Source organism: Rutilus rutilus (genome assembly GCF_951802725.1).
Source record: "Rutilus rutilus genome assembly, chromosome: 3".
NCBI lineage: Eukaryota > Metazoa > Chordata > Actinopteri > Cypriniformes > Leuciscidae > Rutilus > Rutilus rutilus.
The window spans coordinates 13,587,964-13,611,665 of record NC_140211.1 but is presented as its reverse complement, the minus strand read 5'-3'; the positions used below and the strand labels follow the sequence as shown (position 1 = coordinate 13,611,665).

Below are 23,702 nucleotides of genomic sequence, written 5' to 3'. Positions count from 1 at the left end.
TAACTGAAAGAACGAGCAGAGAGAGAGAGCCGGTCGCGCGCGCGCACTCTCTGTGTAAACGACTTCTATGGCGTTTATTTAGTCTCAAAACTCGCGCACATAAAATCTAGGCGCGTGCACAGGATACGAGGGCAAAGAACAGCATCCGCGCGCAACATGCCATCCTCGCGCGGGCGCGTGTCTGCACCGCGAGCGCTCAGAAAGCAACCGCGCGCGTTTCTGAGCCCTCGCGCGGGCGCATATCTGCACCGCGAGCGCTCAGAGAGCAACCGCGCGCGGGCGCATGTCTGCACCGCGAGCGCTCAGAAAGCAACTGCGCGCGGGCATGGGGCTGACGCACTCTCGCTCGACCATCTCTACGTGCTCCTTTGAAGGCGGGAACAGTGGCTGATGTCTCTGCTCTCCGCTCATTTGATTGGTCACTTTCAACACCGATCAGGTGCAGTCAAGAGACGATGAGAGGTGGAGAGAAAAAAACATGTCGGAACAAGTAAGTCACAAATTTAACATCTTTCAGAGATCTATTGTAATATTATTTGATGATATTGATTTTCGTTTCCTGTATGCGCTGTAATTGTGCAAGTTAGCTACATTTTTGTCGTTAGTAAAACTAATAGCAGAAGTTTTCCGCCCTCCAGAAATTTGCTAAAGCTAGCTACCCTTAGGCTTTAGCTAAAACTGTTATGTTTAAATAACTGGAAGATTAACCAATTTCTGCATTTTCTTCCAGTTATTTACATTTAGCGGTTTAACCTAAAGGGTAGCTAGCTTTAGAATGCAGTCATTTGTTAATTGGTAAAATTATTAGAGTACAAACCTGCGAATGCTAATTTGGAAAAATACATACATTATTTTCGTGATTAAAATTTTTTTCGACAAGTTTTAAACGGTGATTTGTGTGTGTGAGACCATGAGACATTATTAACTATACTTTGTTCTGTCTTGCAACAGCTAAGAAATCACATCTATCAAAGGCTTTTACATAAAATAGAACAGGGATTCAACACAACACCATTGAATTTGGATTACTTCGAATTTATTTGTCGTCAGGAGCTGTATCTTCTACATGCCCTATCCAATCATGTTGAAGTACATCCTGCTATCACCCAGGCTTTGCAAGATCTCTTTGACCTTGTGAAGGCACAACTGGAACGTCCAGACCCATGTATCACGGTGGAAGTTGCTGCTGGTACCACAGGGCGACCCAAAATTTTGATTGGAGAACAGCGTCTGAAAGAAATGCTCCATACTCAACTTCCTGTGTCGTGCATAGCGAGACTGATGGGTGTTTCAAGAAGCACAGTCTTCAGACGAATGGAAGAGTACGAGCTCTCTGTCAGGAACATGTATAGTTCCATCAGTGATGATGAACTTGACGGTTTGGTTGCTTCAATCAAGAATCCTTTACCAAACGCTGGCTACAGGATGGTCAGAGGGAGACTGGAGTCAATAGGCCATAGGGTTCAGTGGAGAAGAATTGCAGCCTCCATGCATAGGGTTGATTCTGTGGGCATCATTTCAAGGCTGTCAAGTCTTGGCTGTGTTGTACGCAGAGTTTACTCTGTACCAGGACCCTTGTCTCTGGTACACGTGGACACAAACCACAAGTTAATCAGGTTTGTATTAAAGTCAAGTTTATTTGAAGTTAATAATTTAAAGTACTGGATAGCTACTTCATTTTGGATTGGGTAATTTGCATAATACACATTGAAATTGTTTTAATTTGATATTTTATGCCCAATTGCGTTCTAGATACAACATTGTGATATTTGGAGGAGTGGATGGTTTCTCCAGGAAGGTAACTGGTTGCTGCTGGTTTTTAACATTTTAGTAACAGCAAATGTTGAACACGGGCTATACCAGCATAGACCTTGTGCATTTGGTAGACATTCTTAAGAATAAAGATTTTTACATAACTTTTTAAATAAAACACTTGTAATGCTCAGACCTTAAATTAATTTAAAGTCTAGACATAAACAGAGAGAAGTAGCTCTGGCTACAATCATCTTCCCGCAAGATGCATTGGCACTCAAACTTTAATTTTCATAATATAACTTGGTCAGTGTGCTTTGCTTGCTGAGCATACTCATGCTTCCTGAGAAGGAACCCTATCAGTTTTAACTTTGATGCCTTTTAATTGTTCAAAATGTTTTTTTTTGTAGATAATGTACTTGAATGCAGCCACAAATAACTGTGCATCAACGGCATTTCACTTCTTCCTTGAGGCAACTCACCTGCATGGTTTACCTTCAAGGTAGTGTATTTTAGAAAGTTAAAAAGCTACAGTGTTATCTATGTACTGTAGGTAAATAGGCTGGGAAAATTACAATTGTTTAATATGAGCTTCATCTTACATGGAAAAATTTAGATTAATCAACACTTTCCTAAAAGCAACATGGCATTACAAAATAATTATTCTGTTTACACACTCATCCCATTGTACACACTCATCATCCTTGGTTGTGGGTTTATATTGGATGACATTTATCACTATTGACTACTTCTTGAGGGATGTGTTTATTAATATAAGAAATGACAGAACCATCATCAAAAATATAAATAAGTAGTTCAGTTAGGCCTAATTGGTACCATAATTACTGCGATTTCAGGGTAAGAGCTGACCAGGGAGTGGAGAACGTGGACATTGCCCGGTTTATGTTCACTGTCCGTGGCACTGATCGGGGAAGCTTCATCTCGGGAAAAAGTGTGCACAACCAAAGGTACAATTCATTTCTTACCTTGCATAGTTTTTTCCTGATAATCATACTCGTCCTCATATTTTATTACAGTGTACCTGTATGGTCAGGTTTGTGAGGCATCTTATACAAATGACAAACAAAAAAAGAATTGAAAGACTTCAGTCTTTGTTGCATTCATTTCCTGTTATCACTGTAAAGCTGTTTTGAAACAATCTGTAAAAAGCACTATACAAATAAAGGTGACTTGGCTTGACTTTAAGTACTGCTTCCCTTAAAGGGATACTTCACTTTAAAATGAAAATTCTGTCATCATTTACTCACCCTCAAGTTGTTTAAAACCTGTATGAATTTCTTTCTTCTGCTGAACACAAAAGAAGATTTTTTGAAGAATGTGGGCAACCCAAACGGTTGATGTACCTCATTGACTTGCATAGTTTTTTTTTTTTTTTGCTTGCTTTGTACAGCAGAATGAATAAATTCATACAGGTTTGAAACAACTTGAGGGTGAGTAAATGACAGAATACAATTTTGGGGTGAACTATCCCTTCAAGTAATGCGTCTTCATCTGTCTTGTTCTCCATAAAGTAAGTGTTAATACAACAGATTTGTTTACTGCAATCTTGTATTAGTAGTGAAGTATGTGATGCACCAACATAGTTTTCCAATTAGAAATGTATTGCCTGCTTGACTTTGGCACAATGTTGTTTTCTTACAGTGTACTCAAGATAATTTTGTTTTAAACCTTCGTAGGATAGAACGCTTATGGCGAGATGTGTGGATCTCAGTATCATCGAAGTACTACAATCTTCTGCACTCCCTTGAAGAAGATGACCTCTTGGACATTTCATGTACAGATGACATATTCTGTGTGCATTATGCAATTCTTCCAAGACTCAAAAGAGACTTGGAGATATTCACTGAAGGCTGGAACCACCATCCACTACGTACTGAGGGAAACCGGAGTCCGACACAGATTTGGGAAATTGCTCGGATGCTTAACACCAATGTACATTCAGAGAACTTTGCAGTAAGTATTTTTTTTTTTTTTTGAAGAAGAAAATTTATACGACTTGGGACCAGATTTACTAACAGCTTGCCTTGATGCATTCATAGGACCTTCAAGAGCCAGACATTGACTGGGACACCGCTATTGACTTTGATGGCCCTGACTCAGAAACTGGTGTTATAGTGCCTGAATATGAGTGCCCTCTGACTGAAGAGGAGATGATGGAACTCCAATCTTTGGTTGATCCAGCTGATCCAAACATTACTGATGAAGAGCTATACATTCTCTGCTATCAACACATAAAACGGCTGCGGACACACAGTTAACCTCTTTAGGTCTGATGTTCCAATCATTGCAAACACGTTGCCTTGTGTAGGTTTTGCCTTAGCAGTCTAAGTTTTAGTTTGTCTGTGTTTGAACAACAGTTTTGTAATGAAATATTGCAAACACTTTTTCTTTACATTTTTTTATTGCACAATTACAATACATTTATATTAATAAGTACTAATAATGCTAATAAAGTACTAATAAAAACTACAAGGTTTTATGAGTGCATACTCGAATGAAAATTCGGACATAAATTTGATCATTTTATACCTTCTGTACCTGACAAGTGTCTTTAGAATAAACATGAACAATGAAACGGTGAATTCTCCAACTCACTTAACTCATTTAACAGCGGCCAAATTCATACCCATGGACAATGGCCTGAGAGATGACACTTTTGAACTCTGCATAAGTCGTCAGGTGTGTAACTGGGAATGTCACTGAGCGGGAACAAGAATTAACCACAGGATAGCATATACTATGTGTACCATAGCGCACATGACAGTCATGGTCAAACTCCATGACAATTTTGAAATTTTCACGGTCTGCATGAATTAGTGGAACATGAGCCTGTCCTGTCAGCCACTGGCAGAACCTGCCAACGTTAATGTTCATGTCATTGATACGTGTTTCTGCCGTAACATCTTCATCTTCACCCTTCTCTTCAGGCATGTCGTCTCTGTTGCCCTCTTCTGAAAAAAGTTATATAAAATTATTGTGAATGAAGTTAATTTAAAGGATGATTAAAAGCATCATAACTTGCCAATATAAGATAAGTTATAGTTCCTTGTTTGCTATGAAACAGGAAAGCATTACTTCTAGTTTACTAATATAAACTAATTTACTTTTAACACCAGTGTTTACTACAACTACTGATATAACCACTAATCCTTCTGTTTCTACTGTATAACTCAGAAAAAACTCATTTTGACACCCGTCAAACTCATTTTTCAGTGAGGGCCACTTCAGCATTATGGCTGCCCTCAAAGGGCCGGTTGTAAATGTAAGACTGTAAAATGTTACTACTCCTTAACAGATTGTTAAATAACTTTTAGAGTTTGACACGTGGTATAACTGCTTATAATTCTACTTTTGGAATTGCTGATACTATTAGTCAAACATTTACTGCTAGTTGTACTTTAGTTCTTGTAGTATTGTTGAATACTGTTGCTACTTTTTAATACATTATGACCGGCTCTAAAGTAAGGAAGCTTGTTTCCGCCACAAAATAAAAAAATAATTTATAAATTGTTGGCAGAAAAGTTAAGGCCCCAATATACTTCAAACCAAATAAAAGAACAAAGTTATATGATGTAATTTCGAACAAAATCAGGTCAAAACTAACTTTATTTGGAGTTTGTTTTGGGAATTTGAAACAGCTTGTCAAAGTGAACTTTCAGGAAAAGCTCGCTCTGGCTGGTAAACACCTTCGTAATACCATTGGTCCGTGGCGATTATGTAATAGGTAGGTGTGTTATGAGGTATATCGCTGCTCGGGTATTTCGAACTTCGTTTACCTCTAAACGAATAACGGGAAAAAACTTTATCGTGAGTATATTAGTGCCTTTAGGGTTCTCTAATTTAGTATGGTAACATTGTTAATTTGTACAAATTATTCACCTTCATCCTCCATGTCCTGTACAAAGTCCTGCAAAAAGTTGACCACTCTGGACTCTCTCTGACGCCTCATTGTACCCTTTTCACTGAAGATGGGTGAAAGTGACTTTACTAGAAAATCGGCATCCACCTGAAGTTTGCAAAAGAGAAGCAAGTCATCCAGTGTTAAAAAAAGAAAAAGTTTTGGTAAAAATTATTCAATGCCGATTTTATAATGGATGGTATTTTAATTGCTTGCCTTGCAAAAAGATCCAGGAACAAACAGCTGTCTGCAGATGTCGGTTTCTTGCTGGACCAAGCTGAGGAGCCCATACAGTTTCATTCCAGAGCAGATTTGTTGCAGCATGGGAAGTAACCTCACTGTAGCGTGCAGAACCACAGAGCTGTAACAAAGTAAAAAAAATAAAAATAAATAAAAGACCAATTCTAGAATTTGAATTAAAATGAAAGGAAATCTCCTACCGCACAATGTCTTCCTTTCTTTGTATGGACACTGCCCCTGTGTATCCACATGACAAAATCCTGTCTGTGCACACCATCAGGGTTGCATCGTCAGCTGCCTTAATCTTTAAAACACACAAAACCACACTTAACCACACCCACCTGAAATAAGAGACTTTAAATTAAGTTTACAAGAAAAAGGGTCCTTTTTGTTATTTTGGAACTACGTATCATTATGGACCGAAAGTATGGAATTAATAATGATGATATTTGAACATTTGCCACCTAAACATTAAATTATGATTCGCAATGCAATGTTTTCACATTTTAATGAATTACCTCTCGTATTAGTTCCATGAGTTCAGGGTCTGTAATGTCATTTTCAGTTATCGCTTCCTGATCGATTTCTCCAGTGGATATATAGTTGTAACACCACTGCATAAAAAAATTTGGGGGTGGTCCATCCTGTGCGATGCTGACAGCAAACAGTTCTCCAATAGTCCTACAATCCAACAAATATATTACTGCAACATTGGGTAGCAATATCAGACAGAGTGAGTAGGGAGGTTACTTTTGAGAGAGAAGTACAATAATCTAAAACATGTCTTGTAATTTAGGGGTGTAAAAATATATTGTCACAATATATCACACACAAAAAAATGCACCAATATGTATTGTGTATAGTTCACCAAAATGAAACTTTTGACTTTTAGGGTAATTTGATTGCTCACCCGTCCCCCTGCCCTGATGGACTGTGTTATATTACTTCGGTATCGCAATAGTATCATATCATGAGTTCAGTATTGGTAATGTATGTATCGAATCATGGCATGAGGTTATCGTTACACCCCTACTTATAGTCCATCTAATGTTAATCTTTTTAAAACAACACAGTCAGTGTGAAATGTTAAGGCCTGTTCACACCGGGACGAATTTCACGCGCGATATTCGCCGACGTTTAACGCCTCGTGACTAAACAAAGGGCGCCAATGTGAGTGTGCACACCGGCGCGAAAAACGGCACGCGTAAAAGCGTCATTTTAAAAAAAACGCCTCGGGTTCGTTTTTTTGGTTTGACGCGCTGCGTCAAAAACTATCCGACCAATGAGATTGGCGCTTTTGCTCACGTGTCTGGAGCTTCTGAAGTTACAGTAAAACACATCTTGGGGGCGCTCAAACACAAACGGTCTTGCCGTGCACACGTACGTAACGGCGAAGAAGATATACACCAAGTAGCGTCTACACTGCCGGGAAGAAATGAGACGAGGAAGATGCAAGGCAAGATGAGTGTAGAGCTGCTGGTCGGAACATAAAGAACTATATGACAAACACGACAGCGACTACAAAAATTTTGATAAAAGAGAATTGTTATGGAGTGGCTTCTGTTTTACATTAAGCGCCATCTAATGTCAGGGAATGAATTTGCATGTTCACTCGGCTCATCGTCAGCGAAAATCGCTTGGGTGTGAACACAAAAAACGCGTTGAAAAACGCTGGCAAATAACGCGCGCCGATATTCGTCCCGGTGTGTAGGGCCCTTTAGGCTGACATGGATTCGGTATATAGAAAAGTGTCACTATGTAATTTCTATTTACAATTTTTATAACCTACTTGAAGTTGTGTTTGTCCATGTCCGTCATTGAATACTTGGGGTTTTTGCCGTTATCCCCTCCCTCAAAGAACCGCTTCTCTATTCCTGCCATCATTTCTTTTCAGAATATGGAAATAGAGAACATAAAAAAATAAACTGCATAATTTGTTCAGCTCTTGGTAGATAAAAAAAAAAAAAAGCCATACCGGTTAAAAATTCCTTCCTCAGAGCCCCATTGTCAATGCCAGCCTCTCCAATAAAAGAAACTCTAAGGGGATTTTTTGGTGAAGATTTTTTCTGTCGCTGCCACTGTTTTAAGCCTCTTTCAAGCATCTGATCCCTTGTAACACTAATGCTGAAGATGCTGGTTTCATCCATCCTTTCAGTAAGGATTTTGATGACATCAGCAATGCTTAATATTGGGAAGGAAAAAAAAGGAGTTAGGGAAATTTCATATCATTACTGTCAAATTAATAAAAATTTCTGTAGAAAGTTTTGTTTTGAAAGTACCTTTTAATCTCTTGATGTGCCTTAAATCGTTTTTGAGGCCATTTCTCTGTTCCATCAGTTTCTTTATCTAAGTTGATGGTCTCTGTTTCATCATAAGATCTGTTGGAATACATGCTTTAGTCATACTAAAAGATTGAGATAGTCTGTATTTCAGCATAACAGGATCAAACGACTGTTTGTTACTTGAAATTATGCTTCAGAAGATGATGATGCATGAGAAAACTGAGAAATACCTTTCACCACAGATGCTTGCATGGATTTCAACAAAGTCACTGGGGTAAAACCGCTCACAAATTGGACAAGCCGTCTAAAATGTAGCCCAGTATTAATAAAAATATTAATATGGTACACAACAAATATTTTGCCTGAGGGTAGTCCTAAACTAAAGATCATGGCACAGACGTGAAGAAATTATTATGAAGTCGTTATTTTTGACAGCCGTTTCCTTCATCAGTCTAACAACTTGGTCCAGAAGATAATGTTACTGGGCCTTTTAGACTCTTTTTATTGCTTTTGACATCACATTTTGTCAAATATCTTCCTTTGTGTTCAGCAGAACAAAGAAACTCATACAGGTTTGGAACAACTTGAGGGTGAGTAAATGATGACAGAATTTTCATTTTTGGGTGAACTATCCCTTTAAATTGTAAGGAAAATTGTATTCATTGCATGCCTTGGACATGGACCCTTTTTTTCTTACTTGGACGTCAGGAACCTTGACACATGAAGGAAGATCTAAATCTGTGGAGTCCTTTAAAAGTAAGATGAGTGATAAAACAAATTAGAGTGTAACAATTATGAACAGTACACTTTTAACAGTAAATTATTATCTAATTTGGAACATATATCAGACTTTATAAAACGGTTAGTTTCAATCCTTTATTTTGATTGGTCAATAGTTGTGCTTTATTCACGATAAAACACGGCTATGACCGCTTCACCCAATGGTTCTATGTATCACTACAACACCCCTAGCAACCACTCTTAGCAACTTTAACACATGTGCGATCTCATTGATATTGTCCATTGAAGCTATAGTGGATTATTGTGAGAGATCGAAAAAGCGAGTGTAAAGTTACCTGCATTCACAGTAGACATCGCATTTTCCTTCAGGTCAGTCCTATATTCATAATAAAATATTCCGTTTGAATGTCCGCTGCGATATCTTGTCCTTTTAAGAGTTAACCGTTAAGGTTATAAGCTACAAGGTAATGGAGCATTTTATACATTGTCGTGTTTCTTTAGAAATAAATAATGGACAAATGGAGTCTTCAAACGCCTCAGATGTAAAGTTATTCGCTGTCAAAGTGACGCCAAAATGAATGGGAGTCAATGGGATGCTAACTGCAGGTGAAGTTCTGCTACAAGATGGCGGCACGCGGCCGGCTTCAACTTCCGGTCGACTTCCTTCCCGCCTGGGCCCTATGCACAGCTGCACTACTTCCTGAACTTCAACCAGCTCTTTGTTTTCCTGTCAGCCATTATTGGACAAACTGATTAATCCAGGTGTGTCTGATTATTGTTGTTGGTCAGACACACCTGGATTAATCAGTTTGTCCAATAATGGCTGACAGGAAAACAAAGAGCTGGCTGTAGTTCAGGAAGAAGTGCAGCTGTGCATAGGGCCTGTTGCGTCTTCCTTCTCCGTGAACACAAGTTTGAGTCTTTTCAATACAAAAGTCTTCTCTGCCGACTGACTCATTCATAAGACAGTCTTTGCGGCCATCTATTGGCGAAATAATGTATGTAACCTCCGTTCATAGACTCTGCTTCTGTTGCTGTTTACAGTCAGGGACTTTTTTTTTCCAGCGGAAGGAATGCTTTTAGTTATTTTACTTCATGAAAGTTGCATAGATAAATATTTTTCTTTAATATTTGTATTGTGTGGCAACCGTTTTATAAAAGCAATAAAGTACTCGAGGCAAGTGCTTTATCGGGAATAAGTAACGGCTGAAGGGGTTACTCCGCTTCGCATCGTGCCTAACAACACCCTTCAGCCGCTACTTATTCACGATAAAGCACAGCCTCTCGTATCTTATTGCTTACTTATATTTGAGTCTCTAACAACTTACTGTCACAGTCATGCCAATATTGGGAGTGTCATCTGGAGAGTTGTCAATGGATGGCATGTCAATGGCAAGACTGGTTGATGGCAGGTCTTCATTATCTGGTGACCCCGGGAAATATTCAGTCTGCAAGAAAAACAAATAAACAAAACAAACATATTAGGATAAATAAAATCTCATTATCATTATTCATTTATTTAGTGCAATTGTTCTGGGTAAAATATTCTTGCCTGTTCATCGGAGTCAGTTGAGACCTTCACTGTCTCACAAGATGCCACATGTGCGGCTAATAACTGGACTGGCATGTTTTCTAAGCAGGAATGGCATGTTGCTTTAGGCATTTTTTCAAACTCCTTTGAAGAGTGAGGAAGTGGTGTTAAATCAAGTGCTCCTTGCAATGGTACAATGAACAGAGTTGACTTCCCACGTGCAACTGCATTTACATAAACACCCGAATAACCTTCTGCCTCAGGGGGCACAATACACAGTTTTCTTTGTCCACATCCCCCTACAAGAAAAAATAAACAAACATTTAATATTGTACAATATTAACGGGGGGGTGAAATGCTCATTTTCACTCAATCTCCTGTTAATCTTTAGTACCTATAGAGTAGTATTGCATCCTTCAAATCTCCAAAAAGTCTTTAGTTTTATTATATTTATAAAAGAAAGATAGGCTGTACAGAGTCTTTCCGGAAAAAAAAATGAGCGGCCGGAGGCGGGCCGTGTGGGCGGAGCTAAAGCTGTGCTGACGCGCTAATAGCTAACAACACACAGAGACATTTGAAGCAGTTTTACTCACCGCCCGGTTCCAACCACGACCGCGAACCTTTATCGTTGTGACTGCTCGATCCTTAAGCATTAGACGGTCTGCAAATCCGTCGATCTGGGCTTTGTTTATAAAACAATCATCGTCGAAATGCAGGGAACAAACAGTCTTGCACAATTGGAAAAACAAACTGCATCCACTGTTCCCTTAACGCTGGGTTCTTTGGGAAGCTGAACACGGTAAGCTTTCCCTCACATCCAAAAACACACTTTGGAGACATTCTTGAACAAATCCTATGCAGTGCTGCCGATGATTTCCTGTTGATGTGCGCGGTCTCGCTCTCCTCTGGTCGACGTGTGCGCGGGCGCGCTTTTCCGAGAGAAATGCTCATATAAGGAGTTCCACTCTCGTCTACGTCATTAGATCCACGATCGAAAAAAATCAGCCGAAACTTGTACCAACCCGGAAGTAAGATTTTCGGCACAGAAATTCTCCGTTATTCATCCAAAATACTTGTTTTAAACTTTGGCCATGTTTAGCATGAGAATCCATCTCTTTAACACTGTAAACAACTCTGAATACATGAAACACCATTGTACCCCCCCTTTAAGTAAAGTAAATTTGCTGATAGACTACAATGTACATAAAGATAGAAGAATTAATCATCTTACCAACAGCCTTGTACAACATCCATGCCCCTTTCAAATCAGCCATTTTAGTGTATGTCTCCTCAAGTTTTCTGGACAGCTGTGAATAATTAATATAAGTTTTCTGTTAAAGAAACGCCTGTATATAATGGCCAGTTGTCCACCCACCACAGATAACACAAAATTTATGTGGTAAACACTAGATTCCAAACATCAAGATCTTTGAATTAGATTATATTACATTAAAATACTTGTAATCAGACTACAGTTATTTTTTTTGATTACAGGATCACATATTCACACAATGGCAATACATTATTAATAATTTATTTAGTCACCCTAATTTTTCTTTTTAATCTTTTTCAATTTTAAAAAGCAGTCACACTTTAGATTAGGGTCCAATTCTCTTTATTAACTAACCATTAACTACGACTTTTGCCTCAATAAACTCCTAATTACTGCTTAATTAATAGTTAGTAAGGTAGATGTTAAGTTTAGGTATTATCGTCCCCCATTTTCAAGAAATGGCTAAAGACGCATCTTTTTCGTCAACACTTACTTGACCCATTAATAGTAACACTTACTAGGCTATATGTCTATTTTAAAAAACTAAATAAAATTTTTGCTACATGTACTGTGCTGTACTGTGTGGCTGGTCACGACTCACGGTACTTGCCTATTTCTGCCATATTGCTGGTTTGATTGCTTCTATTGTTCTCATTTGTAAGTCTCTTTGGATAAAAGCGTCTGATAATTTATTAAATGTTAAATGTGGATAATGTTAAAAAAAAAACCTACCCATGAATGGTCAGCATCTTCCATTACAGAAATTGTTCTCCGGCCCATCCCTGCCTGAAGAAGTTTTAATTCTTCAATGTTTGTGGGTGTCTTCTCCACATATTTGTTTAATAAGTAGAACTGTATCAGGAAGCATTTGATGGTACTACTGTGGTTTTTTATGTTAAGAGATGAATTTGTTCCCTTTCTCCCCACTGATTTTCTTTTGGTGAAAGAAGTCTTCCCAAACAGTCCTGGGAAGGATCTATTGAAGAGTAAAATAAGAGATGAGACAGGGTAAGATGCATTAAGAGACAAACAATGGTAAGCGCACTACATTAAAAAAATGGTTTTGTAATGATGAAAAAACAGCACTGTCAAGCTCTATTGCCTGAATTATGACAAACCTTGTCATGCTCTGCTCAATGGCATCACCAGTAACGTTATGCCTCTGGTTTGCTGATTCTGCAGAAACTCCTTATGAGAAACCAGCAAAACCACAAATTTGCCATTCAAACAAAGACAATAGATGAATAACAGAGTATATAAAATATTGCCCATCATAAGAATATTAAAAATAATTGCTTGTAAACAATATTAAGGCGACAATAACAACAATCCTCACTTTCTCTAGGTGCTGGCTGAGACAGGGCATTCTGCAGCAGGGACACCACCCGCCGTGCAGCATCCTGCAACTCTTCCTATCACATTCACATAACATTATTTTATAAATTAACCTAACATAAGTTGATCATTTTGTGGAATAGGTAAACCTAGAAACACAAATTTTGTTTTCTATCTAATACCTAATCTGTACATAACCACATTTATCTTTTTTTTAAACATACTGATGTGTATAATTTAAGTTGTTAAACTAAGTAGCAGCTATAAGCGAGGCGCTTGACCCAGTTTATTCGTAGATCGTAGAAGTGTGATCTATACTAAACCTGAGCAAAAGTCATGTAGTGTATTGCAGCCTTTAAGGTAAACAAACTAAGTTAAAGGGATAGTTCGCCCAAAAATGATATTTAAGCCATGATTTACTCACCCTCAAGCCGTTCGAGATGCATATGTCAATCTTTTTTCAGACGAACACATTTTCAGTTATTTTAGAAAATGTCTTAGATCTTTCAGTGGTTAGAATGTGAAGCAATGGGGTCCAGCTCGTTTAAGTCCGCAAATGAGCATGCATCCTTCACAAAAGTAATCCATCCGGCTCCAGAGGGATAAACGATGGCCTTCTGAGGGTAATCCGTGCGGTTTTGTCGTAAAAATATACATATTTAAAACTTTATAAACGAAAATAACTGGCTTCCGGTGGCGGTCGGCGCGCGTTCGTGGAGATGGAAGCGTCGTGACGTAGAACGAACGTGATAGCGCAGCCAGAGAGCAGAGCAAAACAAAACTCTACGTTCGTTCGTCACGACGCTTCCTACGCTACGTCCTACGTCATATGCCAGCATCCATCTCCGTGAACGCGCGCCACCGGAAGTCAGTTATTTTCGTTTATAAAGTTTTAAATATGTATATTTTTACGACAAAACCGCACGGATTACCCTCGGAAGGCCTTCGTTTATCCCTCTGGAGCCGGATGGATTACTTTTGTGAAGGATGCATGCACATTTGCGGACTTCAACGAGCTGGACCCCATTGCTTCACATTCTAACCACTGAAAAAGATCTAAGAAATTTTCTAAAATAACTGAAAATGTGTTCGTCTGAAAAAAGATTGACATATGCATCTCGAACGGCTTGAGGGTGAGTAAATCATGGGCTAAATATCATTTTTGGGCGAATTATCCCTTTAATTGTGTCGATTTTTCGTTAGTCTTCAATGGTGCGCCTGACGTCGGTTCAACAGTAGGCCTACTTCGACGCGCAAAAGGATGCTGGATCAAAATCGTTTCTATGTTGATTTTTTCTATCTGGGTATACCTTAGGTCTATATTTTTATATTTAAACTATACTGATTATTCCTCATCTTACCTCTTTTTTCTCAGACATCTTCTTCCCCTCAAAAACGGCGGGTAAAAGAGAGAGGTGGGAATCTCAAGATGGCTGTATGTTGAAAGTTTTTTTTTTTTTTTTTTTTTTTTTGCTGTATGTTGAAAGTGACCAATCAAATGAGCGGAGACATCAGCCACTGTACCCGCCTCCAAATACAAGTCTGCTTTTCTCCTTTAGTTTTCGATTTGATAGATCTCCTCCAGGGAACTGGTTCATTTTTTATAATTGGCTGTATAAATTGCTGTTGAGCACATTACTGCTTGTTTCCAACGTCAATTGGTGCACATTAAAAATATAACGTAGATATAATCTCGCTAGCTAACCACAAAATGTTAGCCGGAGTAAGAACCAATCAAAGCTCGCGTTGTTACCTTGTCAACTTGAGTTGGCCAATCACGTCATTATTTGAATCGGTGTCCGAAGACCCGGATGTGAACTGAAGTCGCGGGCGACCGGTCAGTGCAGTTCTCCGTTGGACGTAACTTCTCAGTTTTTTGGCTACAGACAGTGTATGGCTGCACGGTAGGTAACTGATTAGCAGCATTATCCGAAACATTGTAAAAGGTCTGAATGCATGGGTCTTGGCATATGTTCGCCGTCAAAATAACTGCTATCAGTATTTGTACAACTAATGTAAGTAACGTTAGTTAGTTAAGTATTTTTTTTGTGTCTTGTGTTTTAGTGTTAGTTATGTATTGGTTCTTTCTGCACATGAGGCAGGCATCCAACTGGTAGGAGATGGGAAGCTCTTTTTGGGAGGCTTGGCCGCCGGGCCATCCGATGCAGAACGCAAAACCCGAACCTTGGATGCAGTGTCATCACTGACTTCCTCTGGCAGCAGTTGGGCTTTATCTACATGGTTATGGGACACCAGGTAGGGGACAGAACAAAGGGGACAAAGAATGTGTTTATCAAAGTTTGTTACTTTTAATCTAGTAATCTCACTGTTTAGATATGAAAGAATACCATGTAATGTCTTTGTTTCAAATAAAACATTTCTAAAAAAAACAAACAATGACGTTTGTGTTAAATTCATTGACAACCTTACACTATTCACTGTAATCTTATACAAAGATACAAAGTGTTCAAAATATACATTCATTAAAAATCACATTGTGTAATTATGATTCACTGGTTTTGTGAGGTTTATTTAACATTGTTAAAATAACTACAATACACACATACATAGCCTACATGATGCACCAATACACAATTATCTTAATAGAAAATTAGTAGAATTTATGGATTTGATTAGGGATGTCCCGATACCACTTTTTCACTTCCGATACCGATGCCGCAGCTTTGGCTATTTGCTGATATCGATATCAATCCGATATTTGTATTTTATCCTTGAACTAATACTAATAATAATAAAATGCATAGGCTACCGGCTGTCAATCGCGTCCCGGCTTTGTTGTTATGCGGTCTATGTAAATAAATAAGGCGACAAAAGCCCACCCACAGCTGATCGTCTTCTGACGGTAAGTGCACAACAATAGAAACGTTATAGCTCGTGTCGTGTAACGTTATACAAAAAGTAAAGCCTATTTTAATAGCAGGATTTCGTTATCAAAAGAGCAACGTTACGGTATCGGCTATCAACAATGCTGGTTGTCAGGGAGACGTGACAGGTTGTCAAGGAGAAGGGTGATTTGTTTACGTTTTCTTACGCTACGATTTAGTAGGCCTAGTCCTACAAATTTGCCCGTTTAAAATCTAAGAGATATCTAAGAGTTTAAATCGATATCTCTTCATCAAATTTGCACACATCAACGTTGGAAACAAATTATTACTTAGTTTCCTTAGCCCCCGTCACAGCCCGCTCGCGAGACAGTATTTGTGCGCGCGGAGCAGAAACGCGCGCGGTTGCTCTCTGAGCGCTCGCAGTGCAGATATGCGCGCGGTTGCTCTCTGAGCGCTCGCGGTGCAGATATGCGCCCGCGCGAGGGCTCAGAAACGCGCGCGGTTGCTTTCTGATCGCTCGCGGTGCAGACACGCGCCCGCGCGAGGATGGCATTTTGCGCGCGGATGCTGTTCTTTGCCCTCGTATCCTGTGCACGCGCCTAGATTTTATGTGCGCGAGTTTTGAGACTAAATAAACGCCATAGACTTCACCGTCTCCAAACTAGGCGCTGTGTTGCTCTCTCTCCCTCGCACGCACATATTAATCAAAAATAAATCGACACGGTGGTAAAAGGTCGAAAGACCTTTTTTTTCTGAATTACTGCTGGGTGTGAATTTTGCTAAATAAGTTTACTTATCTTCTCTGAAAAGTGTTCTGGACATTCAGCTGACTTAAACAACACTTTAATTAAACGAAATAAAACTATACAGTGATGAAATGTTTTTATGTTGACACAAATCTTGGATGTCAGTGTCCTAACTGCTGGCATAATCACACAACGCGCACGACACGTCCAATTCGCGAACTAATGACTCCTTTGAACCGATTCATTTTAATGAATGGTTAAAACAACTAATCTTTCCAACAGTGAACTCAGGTGACGTCTGAATCGGTGTAACTAATCAGTAACACTTTACAATAAGGTTATATTTATTACATAAATTATATAAAAAAGTACAGTTTGCTAACTCAAGCTTAAACTTCAAAATAAAGAAAACCACTTGTTTAAAAAAAAAAAAAGCATATGACTACATTTTTCCACACAGTGCTATCAAGAATCGATAAGAGAATCCCCCCCCCCCCCCCCCCCCCCCCCCCCCCCCGCGACACTGTCACCTTTTTTAGTCTGATGAGTTTGCAGGTCTGATCAGGAAGGCCATTCCAGAGTTTAGGAGCTAAATGTGAAAACACCCTCCCTCCTTTAGTGGACTTCGATATCCTAGGAATGACCAGAAGCCTCGAATTTAGTGATCTTAAAGAGCGCGATGGATTGTAGGGCGATAGAAGTTCCGTTAAATACAGGGGAGCTAAACCATTTAGGGCTTTATAGGTCAGTAGTAATACTTTGTAATTGATACAGAACTTTATAGGTAACCAGTGTAGAGACGATAGAATTGGTGTTATATGATCATATTTTCTTGATCTAGTAAGAACTCTAGCGGCTGCATTTTGGACTAACTGTAGCTTGTTTATTGAGGATGCAGGACAACCAGCTAATAAGGCATTACAGTAATCTAGTCTCGATGTCATGAATGCATGAACTAACTTTTCTGCATCAGAAACAGATAGCATATTGCGTAGCTTAGCAATGTTTCTAAGGTGGAAAAAGGCTGTTCTTGTAACATATGAAATATGATTTTCAAAAGACAAGTTGCGGTCTAATATTAACACCCTGGGCCCGTATCCCTAAAGATTCTGAGAATCCTCTCAGAGAGCTCCTAACTTAACCTAAAAATTCCTTGCCAGGAGTTTTAGCTTAGAAGTGATTCCAGAACATTTTCAGTGAACTCTGAGCAAGGAATGGATGGAAAATCCTGTCTTAGTGAGGAGGTGTGGTTGACCCAGTTGCTAGGTATGAGTCATCATTTCAAAAGCTGTGATTGGTTGATCCTACAAGTTTGATGAAAATGAACTTTTGGTGATAATGAGCAAAGGATGTACCCTCAAATCAATAAACATAATTATACACTCTAATCTTATGCAGACTGTAATTGTAAATAATATTTCACATTCAAGAAAATATCTGGAAAATGAATAGTAAGCTGTAGGGGTTATAGCCTAACATTAGAATCTAAAATATGTGAAAACTTAAGCTCATTACATCCTGTTCAAATAATGATTTGTGTCTTATTTGCTCATATTAATATCCTAGCTGGCATATTTTGTACTTTCACTCCCATATGGACCCCATTGAAAACAAGATGGCCTATCTCAAGGGGCTGTCCTTAATGAAGTAGAAATTGCAACGTTACAACTCAGTGTGGTCTTAACGAGGGTAACACGGCTCAGCTTTTATCAATGTCTGTGATTGCTGGCTGGTCTATTTATGAAGGCTTGTTAACAAATATCCTACAAACACAGAAAATGGAGAAAAAAAGGAATCGCAAGCCGAACTGGACTGAGGAGCAAGGTTTGTTGCTGGCCCAGTTGGTGAACGAACATAAAGGTATGTTCCGAGGAAAATTTGGCCCAACTGTCACTAGCCAAGGCAAGAGGCCTGTCATCCAGTGTTTGCAGGACATCTCTCCTGCCTCCTCTGTTGGCCATTTTGTGCAGCTGCTTAGGGGAACTCCTAAGCCACTAAAAGTCCTCTTCCCTGCTCTTAGCAGATCTCGCCTTAGGAGCCCTTTTAAGCGCTAGGAATCTTGAGGAATAGCTTTTATATTAACTGGGATTTTCGTGTCACTTTTAGGGGAAATTCTAAGAAAACGTCATGACTCAGGAAATGGGAAGGAAAATTTCATAAAAAATCTAAGAATCCTCTCAGAAAACTCTTAATTTAGCTTAAAAACTTTTATGTAGGAGTCTTAGCTTAAGAGCGATTCGGGACCGATCTGAGAGCAACTCTGAGTAAGGAAAAGACAAAAACTTTTATCTTAGTGAGGAGGCGGGGTTGACCCCGTTGCTATGTATGACACAATCTTTTGAAGACTGTGATTGGTTGGTTGTCCAAGAAGAAAAAAAAAAAGTGATTTTAAGTATAGGGTCTATTCTAAGCCTCCACTTTGAACTTACATGCGTAATTTTTCCTATTTGATCGTTCTCTCACACACACACACACACATTATATATGTGTATATAAATCCTTTTTTTATTTACCATGCTGTTGATTTCCTATAAGGTATTTGATTGCTTAGAATGATAAAAATTGTTCCACTCTTTCCAGTTACACTGATTGCTGGCATGTCTATTTAAGCGGTGGTTTGAATGTTGGTTTTAATGTATCAAACATGGAATTTTCCCAGTTGCCAAATATCGTAATGTAGTGATTACTTTCATTTCAGGCGCTATGGCATTTCTGCGCTGTGTCAGAGATATTAGCGTGTCTCTAAAAAGATCAGTCACAAACATGATCCCTGCACGATCTAATCAATAGCGTCTTATTAACTCACTGTCATCCATTGTCTGCAACACATTTCTTCTCCCTCTTCGTCTTTCTGCCATTTTCTCCTCTGCTAAAGAAACTCTTAAGCCTCTTAAAAGTCCTCGTCCGTGCTCCTAACAATTTTGACCTTAAGACCTCTTTTAAGGGTTAAGATGCTTTCTGAATTACTTTTTTCTTTACTAGGAGTTTTTCTTTAATTTTAAGAGTAAACGCCCACATTTCTAAAGAATTTTCTTAGAATTTTGTCACTAGGAGCTACTCTTTGCATTAAGATTCTTTATGAATACGGGCCCTGGGCCCGTATTCATAAAGATTCTAAGAATCCTCTCAGAAAACTCTTAATTTAGCTTAAAAACTTCTATGTAGGAGTCTTAGCTTAAGAGCGATTCGGGACTGATCTGAGAGCAACTCTGAGTAAGGAAAAGACAAAAACTTTTATCTTAGTAAGAAGGCGGGGTTGACCCCGTTGCTATGTATGACACAATCTTTTGAAGACTGTGATTGGTTGGTTGTCCAAGAAGGGGAAAAAAGTGATTTTAAGTATAGGGTCTATTCTAAGCCTCCACTTTGAACTTACATGCGTAATTTTTCCTATTTGATCGTTCTCTCTCACACACACACACACACACACATTATATGTGTATATAAATCCTTTTTTATTTACCATGCTGTTGATTTCCTATAAGGTATTTGATTGCTTAGAATGATAAAAAATTGTTCCACTCTTTCCAGTTACACTGATTGCTGGCATGTCTATTTAAGCAGTGGTTTGAATGTTGGTTTTAATGTATCAAACATGGAATTTTCCCAGTTGCCAAATATCGTAATGTAGTGATTACTTTCATTTCAGGCGCTATGGCATTTCTGCGCTGTGTCGGAGATATTAGCGTGTCTCTAAAAAGATCAGTCACAAAATGATCCCTGCACGATCTAATCAATAGCGTCTTATGAACTCACTGTCATCCATTGTCTGCAACACATTTCTTCTCCCTCTTCGTCTTTCTGCCATTTTCTCCTCTGCTAAAGAAACTCTTAAGCCTCTTAAAAGTCCTTGTCCGTGCTCCTAACAATTTTGACCTTAAGACCTCTTTTAAGGGTTAAGATGCTTTCTGAATTACTTTTTTCTTTACTAGGAATTTTTCTTTAATTTTAAGAGTAAACGCCCACATTTCTAAGAATTTTGTCACTAGGAGCTACTCTTTGCATTAAGATTCTTTATGAATACGGGCCCAGGTCTTTTACTGTAGTGGATAAAGTAACAGGACACCCTTCTAAATTAAAGTTGTATTGTAAGAGGTTTTGTGGGCAGTTTTTTGGACTAATAAGTAATACCTCCGTTTTATCTGAATTTAATAGCAGAAAATTACACGTCATCCAGTATTTTATATCTTTAACACACTCTGTCAATTTAGATAATTTATTGTTTTCATGAAATATAAAATATATATGAAATATATAATTGAGTGTCATCCGCATAACAGTGGAAATTAATTCCATGTTTTCTTATAATATTACCAAGTGGCAGCATATATATTGAGAATAGCAGAGGGCCTAACACAGATCCTTGCGGCACTCCATAGTTTACTGAAGTTATCTTCGATTTTTTCCCCATTTAAACAGACAAAATGGTAACGGTCTGATAAGTACGATCTGAACCAGTTTAATGCCTGTCCCTGAACACCAGTGTAGTTTTGTAGTCTATCTAAGAGTATTTTGTGATCTACAGTGTAGAACGCAGCACTAAGATCGAGTAAAACTAGTATTGAGATACAGCCTTGGTCAGAAGCTAGAAGTAAATCATTTGTAATTTTAACGAGCGCAGTTTCTGTGCTATGGTGCGGCCTGAATCCTGACTGAAATTTTTCATAGATATCATTTTCTTGCAAGAAAGAGCCCAGTTGAGCGGACACAACTTTTTCTAGTATTTTAGACATAAATGGAAGATTTGAAATCGGTCTGTAATTTGCTAGATTATTATGATCTAATTGTGGTTTCTTAATAAGAGGTTTTATAACTGCCAACTTGAATATTCTTGGAACATGACCTAAAGATAAAGACGAGTTAATAATATTGAGAAGAGGCTCTGCCACTACAGATAACACTTCTTTCAGTAGTTTAGTGGGTATTGGATCTAATAAACATGTTGTTGTTTTAGATGAAGTGATACGTTTATTTAGCTCTTCCTGTCCTATAGTAGTAAAGCGGTGTAGTTGTTCTTGAGGGATAATTGAGGCTGAATCATAAGACACCATTAAAGATTGTACATTTACAATTGTGTTTCTGATGCTTTCTATTTTCTCAGTGAAGAAATGCATAAAATCATTACTACTAAACTGTAACGGAATATTTTGCTCAGGTAACGTCTGTTTATTTGCTAGTCTAGCCACAGTGTTAAATAAAAACCTTGGATTATTTTGGTTATTTTCTATTAGTTTGCGGAGATGCTCAGCCCTGGCTGCTTTTATAACGTGACATACTGTCTTTCCACGCGATTCTAAAGACCTCTAAATTAGTTTGTTTCCATTTACGCTCTAAATTACGAGTTTCTCTCTTGATAACATGCGTAGCACTGTTGTACCATGGTGCTTTAGTTTTCTCTCTAACCTTTTTTAATCTAATTGGTGCAACGATGTCTAATGTACTAGAGAAAATGGTGCTCATAGTGCTAGTCATTTCCTGTAGTTCATCTGTTTGTTTGGGTTCACTGAGCAGCTGAGATAGATCAGGTAAGCTATTTGAGAATCTATCTATAGTTGTTGGAAGGATTGTTCTGCCTGGTCGATAACGTGGCGCAACATGACAAATTTCAGCAGTATGTAGTATGCAAGTGACCATGTAATGGTCAGTGACTTCATCGCTTTGCGGTATAATATCTATATCGGTTGGATTGGTTCCATGTGATATAATTAAATCTAGCGTATGATTAAGACGATGAGTGGGACCAGTGACGTTTTGCTTGACCCCGAAGGAGTTTAATAAATCTGTAAATGCAGCCCCTAACGCATCATTTGTGTTATCTACGTGTATGTTAAAATCTCCAACAATGCCCCCACGGAATAATTTTTTTTTAAATAACCCCTGAAATGATGACTTCTGGTGAATATTGTGGAAACTAATTGATATTTAGATAAATATATTTCATACATTATAGCATATTATAATCAGACTGATCTCATGAAATGGCGTATGTATGACACGCCAATTCGTATTTCAATTTTTGGCGTGCTATCAACACGCATAATCGCTTTTCAGCGTGTTTATCAACGCCGTTGACTTAACGTTACATTACTGTATAAATATGACCTACCCCAGCTCCGTCCCTAAACCTACCCGTCACTGGGGTTAATACCATTTATGAGTCTTCCCCTACCATCCTAGGAAAAAAAATATCGATCCCCAGATGTAGATATACATTTTGCTCCGTTTCGCTCGGACATTTAACGGCGTACACGCGGAAGATGACGGTTAGTTTCGGCGTGAACATACACGCGGATAGCTCAAAATGCGTATAGATAACACGCCACTTGACTTGAAAGTGGCGTGTATGTTTACGCAAAGTCATGATGTCATGTTGTTATAATAGGCCTACAACTTATTAGGCCTAGCCTATATTTATAGAATAGCAAGTAGGCCTAATCAATATACAAGACTGAACCACATAGATGTGAAATATAAAGGCTATCATGGTCATTTTGCCAACAATGAACCATGGATTTGTTTAGTTTATAATACGTTTTATTTTTAACTTAAACAAATACAAAATATATCATTCAAAACTCATCGGCTTAGACTGCATTTGAAGAAAAATAAACACAACAGTTTTCTGTAGCCTTGTGCGAACTTATGCACTAGAATTAGACTTCTCGAATGTTCTTTCCAGTGCAAAAATTTTTAAGGAAGTGTAGTGCAAATATCTTTATATAATTATACTTCCATTATAGTTAATTTTCTTTCCAGTGCAAAACAATAATACATTAAAAAACAGCTAATAAAGAAAAGATCAAATATTGCACTCAGATACTGCATTCAAGCAACACAACACCTGTATGTATATTTTTGTGCTCTCTTCTTTTTCGCCGGCTGCTCGGAGGTAAGAGTCATTTTTACATTTCCCGCTGTTGTCACTTGTCGTCATCGTTGCTACGATACGTGACTCACAATGACTGAAACGACCAATTAAAAGGGCATTCTCTGATGACGTTCCAAGATGTTAAAAACACTACGCTGATCATAGACAA

At 38.4% G+C, this 23,702-nt stretch overlaps 2 protein-coding genes across 2 annotated transcripts; one reads left to right on the top strand and one right to left on the bottom strand.

The window, feature by feature from the left end:
* The first annotated feature begins 129 nt into the window (after positions 1 to 129).
* On the top strand, positions 130 to 4,361 carry LOC311288494 (uncharacterized protein). The gene is made up of 7 exons (XM_084405911.1): positions 130 to 490; positions 952 to 1,616; positions 1,753 to 1,798; positions 2,163 to 2,254; positions 2,610 to 2,720; positions 3,450 to 3,726; positions 3,813 to 4,361. Exons 1-7 carry the CDS (start codon positions 479 to 481, stop codon positions 4,029 to 4,031), a joined length of 1,422 nt encoding a protein of 473 aa, XP_084262037.1. The 5' UTR covers positions 130 to 478; the 3' UTR covers positions 4,032 to 4,361.
* Positions 4,262 to 8,929, bottom strand: LOC311288495 (uncharacterized protein). The gene is made up of 10 exons (XM_084405912.1): positions 8,891 to 8,929; positions 8,424 to 8,497; positions 8,191 to 8,289; positions 7,887 to 8,092; positions 7,701 to 7,797; positions 6,430 to 6,592; positions 6,112 to 6,215; positions 5,888 to 6,032; positions 5,653 to 5,779; positions 4,262 to 4,724 (listed from the first exon to the last, which is right to left on the bottom strand). The coding sequence occupies exons 4-10, from the start codon at positions 8,056 to 8,058 to the stop codon at positions 4,378 to 4,380; spliced, it is 1,155 nt and encodes a 384-aa protein (XP_084262038.1). The 5' UTR covers positions 8,059 to 8,092; positions 8,191 to 8,289; positions 8,424 to 8,497; positions 8,891 to 8,929; the 3' UTR covers positions 4,262 to 4,377.
* Positions 8,930 to 23,702: the final 14,773 nt, after the last annotated feature.